General features: G+C 40.7%; 1 protein-coding gene across 1 annotated transcript; it reads left to right on the top strand.

Annotated features, from left to right (window-relative positions):
• Nucleotides 1-1495: 1495 nt before the first annotated feature.
• Nucleotides 1496-14635, top strand: LOC144641667 (cytosolic phospholipase A2-like). The gene is made up of 15 exons (XM_078500699.1): nt 1496-1527; nt 4280-4361; nt 4945-5091; nt 5663-5781; nt 6376-6413; nt 6634-6769; nt 7194-7330; nt 7720-7942; nt 8641-8758; nt 9907-10044; nt 11786-11899; nt 12294-12539; nt 12931-13115; nt 13247-13436; nt 13868-14635. Exons 1-15 carry the CDS (start codon nt 1510-1512, stop codon nt 14110-14112), a joined length of 2136 nt encoding a protein of 711 aa, XP_078356825.1. The 5' UTR covers nt 1496-1509; the 3' UTR covers nt 14113-14635.
• The last annotated feature ends 1392 nt before the right edge of the window (nt 14636-16027 follow it).

Raw genomic sequence — 16027 nt, 5'->3', positions numbered from 1 at the left:
TTAAAGCTAAAAGCTTGTGGGGCCGTGTACAAAGGTCAAGTGCCTGTGGTGGGGGTGGGAGGTGTCACACGTGAAAACGGTGGAGTCTTCTTATGGGGTGTAAAAAATGGATCAATCAAAGTTTGAAATGACGTTTCGCACGAACGAGCATGAAGTTTAACCGGAGATCAATAAGTTTTGTGCCGACAGAAAACTACACAGCTGACTACAGAAACTTGGTCAATTCAACTTTATTACACAGATTATCTAAGGCGCTGCCCATGCTAATCTGTTTTCGTCTTAATACGATGTCTTCCTGTCGAAAATCATCTTCCAAGGACCTCCAAGCGAAAAAAAATAAATGCCAGAATAGCGAATTTTAAGATTTGCTGAAAATTGATAAATCTGAGCAAACAGTACCTAGGAGTACTTGTTTCACCGACTTGTGATTTTACTACTCTTCAGGGAGAACTTTTTAATGGGTGAAGTAACGTTACTCTCAGATATATTACTATATAGTACTATATATGTCCGATTATTCATTCAATTCTTCTTTTTCTTTCTCGACCGAGAGATCAAGAACTGGCGAGATTCATGTCTGCAAAAGTTTGTTTACTTGGCTCTTAGGGATTGCTCACAAATGACCAAAGGGTGCCCGTCCTTTGGGAATAACAGCTAGTACTAAACCGGGACCGCGGAATACTAAAACCCGGAACGCATAAAATATATTGTGTTACCCTTACTAATAAAGAGCTATCCGTAAACAGGCTAACCGAAGTACATAGTAGGCTAACCGAGGTGAATAGTAGGCTAACCGCATTGCATAATAGGTTAACTATTCACTCCGGTTCACTCTGGTTAGCCTTCTATTGATTGCTATTCACCTCCGGGTTAGCCTACTGTGTACTTCGGTTAGCCTGTTAACGGTTAGCTCTTTATATTTGTAAGGGTTACACGATATATTTTATGTGTTCCGGGTTTTAGTATTCCGGCGTTCCGGGTTTAAGTACTAGCCGGGAATAATGGCTAAAAGTTGTTAGGGATTACTTACAACATTTACAGCATGGGGAAATAAAAGAAGCTTTTCTGAAAATTTGTGACCAAGATAACGCTTACGTCCCGAGAAGACGACTGAAATTCAGGCTAGGTCCGGCAGCACATCTTATGCTCGTTGTATGAGAAAATAGAAGAAACTCTCTGAAAATGTAACAAATAGAAGATGGATATCAGACAAAAATAAACTAAGGGAATATTTTAATTTGAGATAGCAGCAGGTACAAAGTACAGAAACAGGAAGTCGAGATGATTAACGAGATAGAGGAAGTCAATTGCGGTCTTTTAGCAGTAGCCTCTTGTGCTCATATGCTCAATGCATCTTATGCTGTGTAAACTTCCGTTCTTAGACCGAGTGTACCGAGTCACGTATTTTATTGTATATAAATGACATATAAACAGAGATACAGTAGTCAGGTTTGAACTGCGATTCGGACGCTTTACACGACAAAGCAGACAAAGGTCAACTTCTTCACAATGGCAGCGAAATATCAGGTATGAATCAACTCAGAACAACTGAAACTCTCTTAGCGGCGTATCTAGTATTAGCAGCTTTGTAGTCACGGTTATATCGAGCGGGCGAGAGTAGTTCAAAAAAACAACTGTTGTTACTGACCGTTTCAACAACTTGATTGGAAGCCATCTTCAGAGTCAAGTGTGATGTGTCCGTTTTTGTTTAATTTGTTTTGCAGTATAGGTCTGTTGAAACTGATCACAAAAAACGATTTAAGGGTGTCGTTTGTGCTGAGCAAAGTTTTGAAAATTAAATGACACTGGCATATTGCAGTTAAACATTCTTTTTAAAAAAGGACAACGATTACGATGAACATATGCACTATGCACAGGCCAAAATTAATTTATCGCTAAGTTGCTTCTCCTACCTTATTATAGGAAATTAACGATGCATATTATTAACGCAAATTTCAAAATTCGCGTTAATTTTATGCACTTTAATTTTCGTCATTGTAAATTTAAATCCCACTTTTTTACAGCATCTTTGTTTCAAGACACCCTTTTTTCCAGCACAGTTTTAATACATGTAAATCTACCTCTCCGTCAGAGCCATCGACATTTAATATAATTTTTTTGAGATTGTTTTAGGTTTAAAGTGAACGTTTGTTATCTCCAAACTGGGTAAATAACAGTAAAAGCCTTCTTAGAGGGCATGTGGTTACTGTCTGCAGTAAATAAGAACGACAATGATGAGAGAGGAGTTGTATCTTTACATTTATTTGAGAGTACCTTATGGGCCCTATTGGTACTTAATTTCGCAGGGACGGTACTTAATTTCGCGATTTTGACGAGACAGTATTTACCGGTGTTTCAATTTCGCGATTTGGAAAACGCTCACTTTTGATGCTTCGTCGGACACTTGACCTCTTCCGTACATTGTAGCAGCAGGCCTTTACACGCGGAATAAAAACCGACAGGGGGTGATTGGCGGCCTCAAACCGCACCCTTTTAAAGATGCTATGATATGCACTTGCGAATCATTATATTCCAACTACGTTCGCCCATATGCACGTGCGAATCATCATATTCCAACTACGTTCGCCCATATGCACATGCCAAGCATCATGTTCCAACTACGTTCGGCCAGCTGTTCATCAAAGCAGTCGATTGTCGATCGTGGACAGTTCGAAAGCGCCATAATGATTGTGAAAGTGGCTTTTTTCAATCGGAATCCTCATATTTGACTTGACTAAATCCTAACAATTCATCACCGTAACTCATATATCCTTTTAAAAAATAGTATTGTAATCATAAAAAACTACCCAGAGAACTTGAGAAATCCTCGTACCGTTTCGGTACGCTCTCGTTCTTACTTCGTGCTTCGGAAAGTCTTACTTACAATTTACAATAAAAAACAGCTCACTTCTACTTTCTTATGCTAAATATACATCGCGTTTCTGTCTTCTCATTTACCGGTATTTCTATTGTTGCATGGACAATATTGTTTTGTCTTGTACAGGTACAGGTAGCTATACAAATAATCACGCATAAAGCACCATAAATCGCGTTAATTAAATGCATGTAAACATAACTTTTCGAAAATTCGCGTTAATTAAAATCGTTCGCAATGCTTCGTTATATTCCAATAACAGAACACTGATAATACTGATGTCGTGGCAGGGCTTTCAAGGTAGCCTTGGACTAAAGCTTTCAGGTTGTGTTTTGGAGGGAAACGAGCCAAATGTGACCTGTGTTTAGTGGTGCGCATAGCTGTATGTCACGTTTCCACAGGTGGCGTAAACAACTTCACAATCGTGCAGCTATGCATGCAAGCTAGGATAACTTCTGCTCCTAAATTGGCTTCTTCGGTTCGTTTGCGCTCATGGGCGTTCATGTTCCAGTTTTGGCAGCGCACAGCGGCGATTCTCTCTACGACGCCAGAGTTGCAATTTTGATCATTCTAAAATAATGTTGTTCATTGTATAGTTAGTAGAAATTTGTAGATTCTTTATCACTGGTACACTTGAAGTGATTTTTTTCTTTTTCGATTGGTTATCATAATTATTTGGCTGTTGTCGTTGTTTTTCTTTGTTGTATGGTTTTAAAAGTCATTACTATAGCTTTTTTCTTATTCCGTTCGAATTTATCTCAAAAATTCATTATTGTACCGGTACTGATAATTCTATTTTCCACAAGGGGCCAAAATTGACCTCCAAGCGTTCTATATTAGTAACCGTACTGTAAAATGCAGAAATGAAAAAAACTTTTTAGAAAGAGGCAAATACACTGATGCATGTAAACACATTCAAAGAACTAAATTGAGTACGAGAACTGGCCCACACAAGACAACTTAAGTTTACCTACATTAATTACACAAATCTCACCTCCTCATTTTTAGGCCCTCCCCGAAAATAGGTCCATTTGAAAGCCCGCGGGGAGGGGGTACTCGGGATTTCAAGTGAAGGGGATGATGTAAGGATTCTTTTGGGATTAAAAGTTTTCGATTCCGGGAATTTTGGGTTGGAAAATTCGGTATAGGATTTTTTGGGGGTTAAATTTTGGTCCAGGGATATTTTTGGGTTCGGTTGGAAGCCCTAGGGAATTTTTTTGGGTCTTGCAATTCGCCCCCATTCGATCATCCCTGTCACTTGAAATCCAGAGTACCCCCTGGGCTTGAAAGAGACGTTTAGGAAATATAGGCCCACGGCTTATTTCGCAGTAAACATTACGGTGAGAAGGCCCTGGGGACGAGTTTGATTACGGTAGCTTATTGTGAGTTTTTTGCCGGTTCCAGGCTTCCTATCGCCCGTGTTTGTGCCTCAACATTGAAGTGCTCCGTGGAAGAAACGTCACTCTCGGCTCGTTTAATGATTTGTGTAAGTATCTTTCATGTGGTACTGTCTCGCTATACATCGCTTCATTTTGCCTCTGTTTAACTTTGTAGATCCACGGTCTGCTTGCCTAGCGTAATGACTGACTGACTGACTGACTGACTGACTGACTGACTGACTGACTGACTGGCTGGCTGGCTGGCTGGCTGGCTGGCTGGCTGGCTGGCTGGCTGCCTGGCTAACTGATTGACTGACTGACTGGCTAGCTGGCTGACTGCCTGACTGACTGAGTGATGGGTGACTGACTGACTGACTGACTGACTGACAGACAGACAGACAGACAGACAGACAGACAGACAGACTGACTGACTGACTGGCTATCTGGCTGGCTGGCTGACTGACTGACAGACTGACAGACTGACAGACTGACAGACTGACAGACTGACAGACTGATAGACTGACAGACTGACTGACTGACTGACTGACTGACTGACTAGCTATCTAGCTAGTTGGCTGGCTGGCTGGCTGACTGACTGACTGACTGACTGACTGACTGACTGACTGACTGACTGACTGACTGACTGACTGACTGACTGGCTGACTGACTTACTCCTTTTCTCTATTCCAGTGGACACGCCAGATCCGTATGTCAAGCTGTATATCAAGACCGCGCCAAATGGTAGAAGAAAAACTAAAGTGCAATACAACTCTACTAACCCGATCTGGGAGGAAAAGTTCCAGTTTTTTCTTGACCCGGATATGGAAAACGAATTGGGTGAGCAGGCAAATGATTTTAATTCTATCTTAAATATGGAATGTTAGCAGACCGTCTTTGCAAGGGAAGAAATCACAGGCTTAGTGGCTCACCCTAACCCTGCTGGGAATCAGTTGTTGCAACAGCCATTAGCTGTAACAAGACAATAGGACTAAAGGGACTTCATTTTATGGCTGTACCCTGTGTTTGAGAATCTTTCATTGAATGATACCCAAAAAATAATGGGTTGTATCTGTTTGAAAACACAAGCACAAGAAAAGGAAATAAATTTGCGCAGTCAGTTTGCATGAGAGCAAGTCTTCCTTGTTTGTGTTGTGATTTATTGCTGATTAATAAACTTAAACTACTGATGCACCGTCTGAATTGATAAAATCCAAGCAAAGGACATGGCAAACAGAGAGCCTTCGGTCTCACTGTCTAGCGGAAGCCTTTGCTTGGCAACCGCTTGCGTAATGCAAGGTGCCATCTCCCAATCAAACCCCTTTTGTTGTTGTTGTTGTTGTTGTTGTTGTTGCAGTTCTATTGTTGTTGTTGTTTCTCTAGTTAACATAACTTTCTTCTGTCTTCCTAGAAATCACTCTGATGGAGTGGGATACGCTAAGTGATGATTTCGTGGGAAAGCCTCAGATATTCAACCTCAGTGGTTTGAAGCTTGATAAAGTTTATGAGAAAACATTCGTTTTTCGCGAGGTATTGTTTGGATTTTCAGCCCAAGAGTTTTTCTTCACGCACTCTGAGAAAGGACAGGGCTACTTTATCCCCAAACCAGCTAGACAAGTTTACAAAACTGAAATTCAGTGAAAATATTAGAGCTTAAATTTCACTAGGGATTGACATTGTAAATTCTCATATCAGTGACTGTTTTATTTTAAACCATGTTTGCATTACAAAACAGCTTTGAACACATTCATTTCACTTCCGTATACATAAGAATCATTACAAGTAAAAGTTCGTTTACAGTGAGAACACAAAAACCGTGAACACTTTCATTATACTTTGAAAAAGGAAGTAGAGGAAATAGTTGACGAATTATTCACGAAAGATAACCTGCTGCCTCGTCTCTGTCCAGTTGTTTAAATTTCCTGCAGTTTGAGCTATACATTCGATTGTTTTCTGCAAAAATTTACAAATGCAAAATAGAGTAAAGTGTTCACGGTTTTCTGGTTTACACTGTAAATGCTATCCAGTAAAAGGTAATATTACTGACTAACTATAAACAAAATGGCAATTTACATCTTGGTTTCTTTAAGTTAAACTTCTAAATTATTTGTTTTAACTTTTTAGTCTTCAGAGGTGGACGTGGAGATAAAAGTTGAAACGTGGTAAGGGTACTCATTTCAATTTCACTTTCGCGAACACAATTTGGCGGTTTTTCGACCAATATATTCTCCATTTATAAAACAGCAAACGCTTGCCGCATGGTCGCTAAGCAACCTCTTTTATGATGGCCGCGGGCTTAATTAATTCTCGGAGAGGTGAACATGACGAGCCCATAGAAAGTCTGGGAAGTAGGCTCATTTTGATCCCTTATTTCTTCAATAGCTCTGCGCCCACCGACATGAGGTACAGCGACTATCTCTGTGACGAGGAAAATGACTTTCGTAAGAAGAGGAAACCTGTCGTGTTTCAAGCCATGAAGAAGCTTCTTGGAGAGAGGGGACCACAGACACTTGATGAGGTGAATAACAGGACCCTACCTATGCTCACTATACTACTATGTTGTCTGCCATTTTCTCTTCCGTTATGAATTGTAGGCTCCCCGAAAGGGAACCGACGCTGGTGGAGGGAGGGGCAGTTGGTGCATGGTGCTGTCCATTTTTTACAGTCTTTTATAGCAGCAAGTTCAAAAATACCTGCAACTGAAACAGATGAAACCCACAAACGAACAATTATTTTAAAACCCAAATACAATTTATTACATAAACATCAGTGAAATACCAGGAACTCTTTCGCGCGAAAAAATCATATCTTCACACGTGAAAATATCGATTTGAACACTCGAAGATAAATTTCATATCTCCAAGCAACCATGTAATATCCTCTATATCTTGTGCAGCTAAGGACGACTAAGTTGTCGTGTGTTTTTTTCTTTAAAATTCGAGGTGCCTTCCGTAGCTGTTCTTGGTTCTGGTGGAGGATTCCGTGCTATGGTTTCTCTCAGCGGAGTGATTTCTGCTCTCAGAGACATGGGTGTGTTAGATTGTTCAATGTACACTGCAGGACTGTCAGGATCAGCATGGTAAGTTACTGCTAGGCATTCCATTCTTGAATTCCAAAACTGCGGTGACTACTACTAATACACTATTAAAGGCCCTAAAAGGGGAAAAGATCTCGAAAGGATAATGACTGCATGTAGTTGCAGCAAATATCCATCTTTCTAAATTAATGCGGTTACAAACTTACAAATATTACAAATGCTTCCAACTAAGCAGAATGAAAGCAGAACTTATTTTTCAACTGGACAAAGAAAGAGCCCACTGCGAAGCATCCGTTTTTGAGAAACACCTCCGTTAGATGCCCCGCTCCCCGCTCCCCCTCCCTTATATCCCTGTATCCTCTCTTTTTATTTCCAAATACCATGCGATTAGTTAAAAAGAACTCTTATATAGATGCTATATGATATTTCAGGTATCTTTCCACGTTATATTCTCATCCCGACTGGCCGGCTATCCATCCAAGCAAGATCAGAGAAGATTTAAGAGAAAACGTGAAGGAGAGTTGGACGCGCCTGTTGACGCCTGCTTGGTTGTACAAGCGCTTAAAAATCATCCTGGAAAAGAAGTCACGTGGGCAACCTGTCAGTTTCACTGACCTCTTTGGCTACCTTGTTGGAGAAACCATTTTGAGAGACGTAAGTTTCAACAGCATTTAGATCCCACTCTCGTCGGTGGATGTTTTTGTTTCAAATTAAAGCACAAAACTTCCAACTAACACTCCCGTGACTTTTATGAATGGGCGAACCTCTGAGGGTTTAAAAACTTTTTCCCAAAGATGTGTCTATGCTGTGTTGTCACAACCGTGAATTAGATCGCTTTCACTTACAGAATGAACAAAGGAAAGTTGTACCTGGTGGGAGGGTTGTCCTCTCTAGCGATCTACGAGGGACAACCTGAAGCTTTTCATACTTTTCGTTTTGAATAGCAGCCAGCCGTTGACGGGAGAAATAAAAAAAAGGTGACTTGGCAGGGTTCGCTTTGAAGAAAAGTGACCCTTGGAGGCGAGTCTCCTTTTTTCACGCCTTCAGGGACAAGTCGGGACCTAAAGATCATGGGCAAACCTGGGAGGGCCTTGGCATGTCAGAATGGACAACACAGATGGTCTAGATTGGAGCAAACTCTTCTGCCAGAGACAGGTTTTCTACGTATAAACAGACCCTAAATGACCATTTACAACTCATTTGAACGGACTCTATTATATTTTGGTGGAGCTAATTTACAACCATTCCCAGGTTTTTCTAGTTTGAGGATTTCACTTGCCACATGCATTGCTCTTGCTTTCAACAGAGGCAGAGATATACTGTTAATGTCTGTATCTTATTGTCTTTCATAGCGCAAAAATATTCCAAAACTGAGCGAACAACGCTTCGTAGTAAAAGATGGAATGGTTCCGCTACCTCTCTACACCTGTGTACACGTGAAAAACGATGTGTCTGCGGCAACATACTCAGGTAAGGTAGCAGACACACTGCTTTAAGATTGCGGTCATAGTGTGGTAAGATTGCAGTCTCACTGTGGTAAGGTTGCGACATATTATGGTAAGATAGCGGTTATGAAAGGTGAAAAAGATTAAGATTACGGTAGTGAAAGCGTGAAATGGCGGTCATACTGCGATAAGATTGCGTCCATACTGCTCTTAAAATTGCAGACAAACCATGCTAAGATTGTAAGTATACTGTTTTGCTATATAGATCCAACTGTTTCAGTGTAAATGTAGTCCGAGATTTTTGAAGTAATTGTATTACAATATAACCGAGAGGAGTGTTTTAGTGTAATTTTGGAGGTGAATGTCAAGAACTATTATATCTACATAACATGGAAACCGCCGACCGGCTAGCTCAGTTGGTAGAGCGCCGGACTACCGTGCGGGAGGTCTCGGGTTCGAGTCCCAGACCGGACCAACACTCAGAGTCTTAAAATACCCAAGGGGAATATGCTGCCTTTGTAATGACATCTGTAAATGGTTAGATATTCTAGTCTTCTCGGATACGGACGATAATCCGTAAGCCCCGTCTCACAAGCCTTGTACGTTTAATAAGTTCTGTAGGACGCACACACTGTTCATAAACAGTAGGGGACGTGGTCCCCGGTGTAGTGGTCTATCTTAATTTCACACTCACATACGGGGCATCATTACTCATTCCTTCATTACTTGTAAACTGCACCATAAGCAGTCTTGCAAAGTCCCCCAACCAGTGTTGTTAATTAATTATCCCTGAAAATCCCGGATGGGAGTGGATAATAAGATCAATGTATACAATGTATGTATAAAAGCAACCGCGCCTTGCATGAAGTTTTATAATCAACCATCACGAGAGATGATAACCGCATATGCTGAGTTACTCGACCAATCAGAATGTCGGATTCTTATATTTACCTCTGGAAATTGTACGTAAAAGAATGGTAGCTTTGACTTGATCTCATTTTTTACGTTGGTATACACCAGTTTACCATTGCCCAAAATGGGAAAATAATGTTTTTGAGCTAAAGTAAAAAATTAATTAGTAGACGTTATTCCACGTCAGCAAATCACCTTTTTACATGGCACAAAAACGTTTTTCTTGTACTTTTCATCTCATTTATTCTCCTTCATTCCCAGAATGGCTCGAGTTCAGTCCTTACGAAATAGGAATGTCAAAATACGGTACTTTTATGAAGACGGAACATTTTGGATGCAAGTTTTTCTGCGGCAAGCTCTTGGCATCATACCCAGAACCCTCACTTGCATATCTACAAGGTCAGTTCTAAATAGACTGTACTAAATAGACTGTACTAAATAGACTGTACTAAATAGACTGTACTAAATAGACTTTTCTAAATAGACTGTACTGAATAGACTGTACTAAATAGACTGTACTAAATAGACTGTACTAAATAGACTTTTCTAAATAGACTGTACTAAATAGACTGTACTAAATAGACTGTACTAAATAGACTGTACTAAATCTGTCTTGATTTAATAAAAGGTGTCTAAAGATTTTGACACAGCTCTAGTTCTAAAGACATATTTTTGCAAGAAGCTTTGCATGAATCGACTAGTTGTAGCTCATGTTCAACGTAAATTACTCTAATAAATCTCTTTATGAACCAAAAAGACTGCATTTACGGCATTCTGTTCAAATCATGAATTCTACCAATTTAATTAACTTGTTTACAACATGAAATAACATCAAATGAAAACAAATTTTTAAAGCGCCGGAGCGAGAGATGGACTAAAGCTTTCTAAATCCATGCATGGTCTAAAATGAACTATCAGAAAGCATTTTACATCGACGATCGCTTCATTTTCAACGAATTCGGGATTAAAATAACTAAATAATTCATGACTCAGCGAGACCATTCGGTCATAGTTCATGTCAATTCACGGCCGGAAACCCCGCATATCGAATTGCTGCTGACTATCGAATCACAGGCCGCTCTGATTGCTAGCTTAGCCAAACGGCAAAATAATCATCAAATGAAGAGAATTCTACTCACATAAGGGTTTGAAGTGATTTCCTTTCGACCATCAGCTGCGCTCTTTGCAACCTTTCCATCTTATTCACAATGTAATACCCCGGATGTGGAAAAAATCGTTATAAAGGGAACCAATACCCCCGGACATTACAACAGAATTTTTCTAAGTCTCCAGCCAAGGAAGAGTTCAAGCCGAATATCGCCATGACCGCCTTCAAATCAGCCCTAAAGTCTAGTTCCGAGTCCTAGTTGATGTGGCTGAAGACCTTTGCCGTCTAAAGCAAGCACAACGCTATTTGTACCTAGCAAAACTGTACCGAGTCAAGAGTTCAACCCGTTAAAGCTTTGTTCTAAGGTACAATAACAGCCGACGCAAAACTTGCAAATCGTTAGACTTCCACCTTCACAGGACTTAATGATGTCCTCCGGCAAACTTCCTTTAGACAGCAAAATGAAAAACTAGATCACCTCTGTTCTACAAGTCAGCGCGCGCCATTAGAATTCAAAGTTCGGTAGATATGGCGAGTTGGAGCCTGGGTAAACTAACCAAAAGTAAATGGAAGGGGGGGGGGGGGTAGGTAGGTAGAAGGGATAAAAGCCATGAGTATAAAATTGAAAGCACTTCATTTCCACTGAAAGTAAGCCAAATAATCTCCCATGTCCTTAAAAGAAAAAAAAAAAAAAAAAATCTCAACCCCATTCAATTTTCTTGACAGCCAGACTGTAGCCACCTTTTATTAAATCAAGACAGAAATAGACTGTACTAAATAGACTGTACTAAAGGATTAACGTTTTCTGTGGAAGGTATTTGAAAGGGTTACCTTTTCTGTCCAAAATGAGATATAAAAGGGTAGGGGTTTGGAATTCAGGACGGAGCCGTCTCTGTTTAAATACTTTTGATCAGCCTTTAAGCTCAGTTACTCAAAATTCTTATTAAATGGCCAGAGTTTAATATTGTACCAACTTCGTTTAGAATTTGTTTAGTTTTGTTTATTAAGCTCACACACAGTCCCTCTCTGCAGGAATTTGGGGTAGTGCTTTCACTATTCTACTACAAAGAGTTCTTCACGAGGGTGAATCTCCTGAAAACACAATCAAGAGCACGAGCAATTCTGATGATCTGAGAGGAGAGTTACGTATGTATCTATTTTTAGAATTTTAGATCACCTGTTGTATTTATAATAGTCTTTTACGATCCCAGGATTTCCCTTCTTTGTTCAAGGGCCTTGGGCCTTGACCGTGTGCGCTGAATTGTTATGCATGCGCTTAGAAATCTCGCGTGATCTCGTGAAGTAAAAGTATTTGGGGAAATGTTTCTTGGAGTGGGAGGGATAACAGTCCAAAAGTTCGAAGCCTGAAATGAGTGGAGCCATTGTTTATTTTCAACATTATTTTCAGTTAAAACGTTTGTGCACCTTTTAATCAAAACCATTGCCAGGAATGTTTCATTGGGTGTCTGGCTTATGCTTAAAGCCCAAGATGTTCCCAAAAAGAAAACTAAACTAAAATCTACTCTCCACCCCTCCCCAGACGGTTCGATTACTACAGACGAGGGGGACGACAACGAAAGCGATGAAGAAGATGACGCTGATAATAAAGATGGTGGACAGCAAACAAACGAGGAACCAATGCATCCAGAGCGTCACAGCTTTCTGTCCAGTGTCATGGAAAGCTTCATCGAAAAAGTCTCTGTGCTTAAAACACGCGCTGGACGAGCAGGCCTGGTGCACAACTTCTTACGTGGCCTGCAGCTGATGGTCGCTCCAGTCCCCCCGGGTGAGTCATGGTGGGCTGTTTGTTTATTTGTTTGTTGGTTGGTTGTTTGTATGATGAGTTCCAAAAGTAATCAGTTGTTTAGTTCTTTAAACCAACCATTCATTCAATCAATCAAGCAATCAATCAATTAAAATATTCAACAACTAAAACCAATAAAAATTAATACAATATAATAATTATCAAAACAAATTAAATACAATACATATTAAACAGAGTTAAACAAACCAGCTTCAACTAGTTTATAACTTAGCTTTATAACTTATTGATGAACTTCCAGTCGCTGTCCCCCAGTGAGATTTGGATTTACTAATCTGACTATTCGCGTTTGTATGCCGTTGCGCATTGGGCAATTTCGTAATGCGCCGATGTTGTCTGTTTGCTATCTTCACAGAAGCCGAAGATGTCACTGATGCCGCTGACCAGCTGGGCATGAAGGCCAAGCGCATCTACTTGGTTGACAGCGGGCTCGTATTCAACTCGCCATATCCTCCGCTACTAAGACCCCAGCGCGAAATTGACATTTTTCTCTCATTTGACTTCAGTGCTCGGGACAAGGACGATGAGATGCCTTTTAAGGTAATTTCATTGAATTTGTTTACCCGTGGTGACTGATATTTTAAGCTTTGATGGCTCAATCCAAATGCCTCAAGTGAACCCATGGCAACACATTGTAAGCTCATTCCCCTTTTCTACCTTGAATTTTTCAGGAACTTTTGCTGGCGGAGGAATGGGCACGAAAAAACAACCGGAAATTCCCTCCCATTAACGCCGAGGAACAGTACCGGAAGTACGGTTTGAAAGAGTACTACGTGTTTGCCCACGCGACGGATGCCACGTGTCCTGTGGTGGTACACTTTGCGATTGTGAACAAGACTTTCAAAGAACAAAGCAGCCCAGGTTTGTTTGAGGATCTAAGAATTTTTCAGACATGATTGTGACAGAGGATGTCGACCGGCCTATATATCATGAAATTTTTGCGTGCGTCGTTTTCTTTTGTTTTTTGTATGGTGCATTCTTTCTTGTTTTTGTTCGTATGTTTGCTTGCTTGTTTGTTTTTAGCTACTCACAATTGGTCTGAAAGTAGTCTAGAAACTTCTTCGGGTCCTAATCAAAACGTTAACCAACATTTCCCAATTCCAATTCGACCTGGAAATTGCTCTAAATGTAACAAGTTGCTCGAAAAGAAAAAAGGAAGGGGAAAACGTTGCTCGAAACATGAATAATGGGCTCCTGACATGAAAAGTTGCCAAAAAGTTGCCGAGCAACTTGTGGAAAGCCTTAACCATAATGATCTAAACAAATTCACTGACTAAAGTGCTTCTTTGCAGGAGTTCCTCGCAAGACCGCTGAAGAGAAAACGTTTGCAGACTTCTCACTTTTTGAGGATCCAGAAGGCCATTACAGTACGTTCAACTTCAAGTACCCTAGAAAGCCATTTGATCGCCTGTCAAAATTGAACGAATTCAACACACGGCTTGCAGAACAAACCATCAAGGATGTTATGGCTGACTGTATCAGAAAGCGGCGGGAAGGCAAAGCGATAAATGGCATGCACATGAATGGGCACCAATAGACCTTGCACCCAGTCCTAAACGAGTAACAAGGGAAGCTATGCGGCTAACGCATATAATAAAGTTAACATCTGTTTCAGTCGATAAATGTTGCAATATAACCGAAAATAGTGTTTAATAAGTAAATTTGGAACTAGCGATTTCCTTCGTCGTTGTGTTTGAGATCAAGTGAGGGACTGTTACTAGCTTGCACCACCAAGTGCTAAGTACCGATCTACGCTCGGCGATCGTACATTCCAGTCAGCTGCACCAACGGAGTGGAATAAACTGCCAGCTAATATTCGCAAGATAAAGACGCTTGACGCTTTTACAACTGCCATTAAAACTCATTTTTTTTAATTTAGCTTTTTAATAGTTTTTTATTCAGTATTAATAATTCAAATTAGTTGTTAGAAAGTATAGTGTACATAGTTTTTAAAGAATGTAAATAGTTTTCTTAAGTTAATTTTAATTTTTAATTTGAGCTCATTGTAAAGCGCAACTGAGTATTTATGTAGAAGTTGCGCTATATAAAAGTTAATTACATATTATTATTGGAGGATCAGATGGTGGGTTGACGGAATATTTTACGGTTTGTCGCTGTGTTTTTTAATAACTATGCTGTAAAAGATTGTTTGATGCCTGTGGATGAAACCCTTGTGGGTGTGGCCAGTGGAAACATGATTTTTCCAATCCTTGACTACTCAAACCTCCCGATCACTCTATCGGTCGACGAATCAAAGGTCGTTTCCTTCTGATTTTCTTCACTCAGTCGAGCACCGTAATTTTACCCCCGAATTCTCAAACTCCCGGTTTCTTGAACCAATTTTCGTTTTCCTTGGAAGTTCGGATAACCGGGATTCACTGTCTATTGTAAGCTCTAGGAATACGTACAATATTCATTTTTTAGAAAAAAAAAATGCTTAAAATGCATAAAAGTCCTATTTATGTAATCCAGAACGTTCAGATTCAGTTATGCTTGCTGAACAGAGCTCTGAATAAAGGATCTTTAATATCTTGCGTACGTTTTCAAACCAATCCGCCAATAAACAGGAATTATGTAATCTCAGAAGTACATAAGCTAGTGGTCAATACACGATCCTGCAGAAAACGCGCGCAAGTTCCTCTAGCGGTCTAGCCTGCGGGCAGACGTCTTCAATTTCTTTCCTGCAACAAAAGAGAAAAGCAGGAATCTCATTCTCGTACCTCGAGTCTTCGCCCTTGACCGCTGGTCAAAGGAAACGAAGGCCCTGGGTACGAGGATGGAGTCGTCTGTACTAAACTGTAAAGGAAGTACATGGGCAGTGCGCGCAGTGCGATGCGCAGTGCGCAATAAAGCGAGCGGAAGTGAGAACCGCTAAAATTCGCGGGCTCAAACAACACCAGTATCTTCCCAGTCCCACTACCGCGCTTACCTTGATGGGACGATGAGGAAACTGCCGCGGAAACTGTTGATGTGTAGCCTGCGTGGCAGGCGTCGTTAGTTTCTAGCGCGTGTATGGGAGAAACGCGAAAGGCGCGAGAGGGCCACGCGAGGAAAAAATCGAGAAGACGCCTGCCCGGAAACCCCCCGAAACGTGTACATTTAATTAAAATTAGGTGACAGCGCTGGGTCAACTGTCAAAATAAATGAGTGAGAACAGACTCCAATCTCGCGGTAGCGAAAACTGAAACCCTCCATTTTCGCGGAATGAAACCAACAAAGCGCCAATTTCGCCATGTAAGTCGATCGAGCTATGGCTTCGAAGCCCTCGAAATTGGGCAGAAAAAGGAATGAAAATCAATCTTTCTGCCATCTTTGCTCGAAAAACTTGAGGATTACCTACGGTCAGTGTGGTGAGAAAGCAGGATTTTCTTCGTATTTTAATTTGTTTAAACAATCGGCACGCAAGAATATCGGTAATGAATGTGCAATTGCGACGAGTCTCGGGAAGATCG

This window comes from Oculina patagonica, chromosome 2, assembly GCF_052425735.1.
Source record: "Oculina patagonica isolate OP01 chromosome 2, crgOcupat, whole genome shotgun sequence".
Classification (NCBI taxonomy): domain Eukaryota; kingdom Metazoa; phylum Cnidaria; class Anthozoa; order Scleractinia; family Oculinidae; genus Oculina; species Oculina patagonica.
This window is presented reverse-complemented; position numbering and strand designations above follow the sequence as displayed.

Excerpts from the sequence above, each read along its gene's own strand:
- LOC144641667 (XM_078500699.1), top strand. Across the intron at positions 7,943-8,640 it reads GAGAAACCATTTTGAGAGAC|CGCAAAAATATTCCAAAACT; the intron begins GTAAGTTTCAAC and ends TGTCTTTCATAG. Across the intron at positions 10,045-11,785 it reads CTCACTTGCATATCTACAAG|GAATTTGGGGTAGTGCTTTC; the intron begins GTCAGTTCTAAA and ends CCCTCTCTGCAG.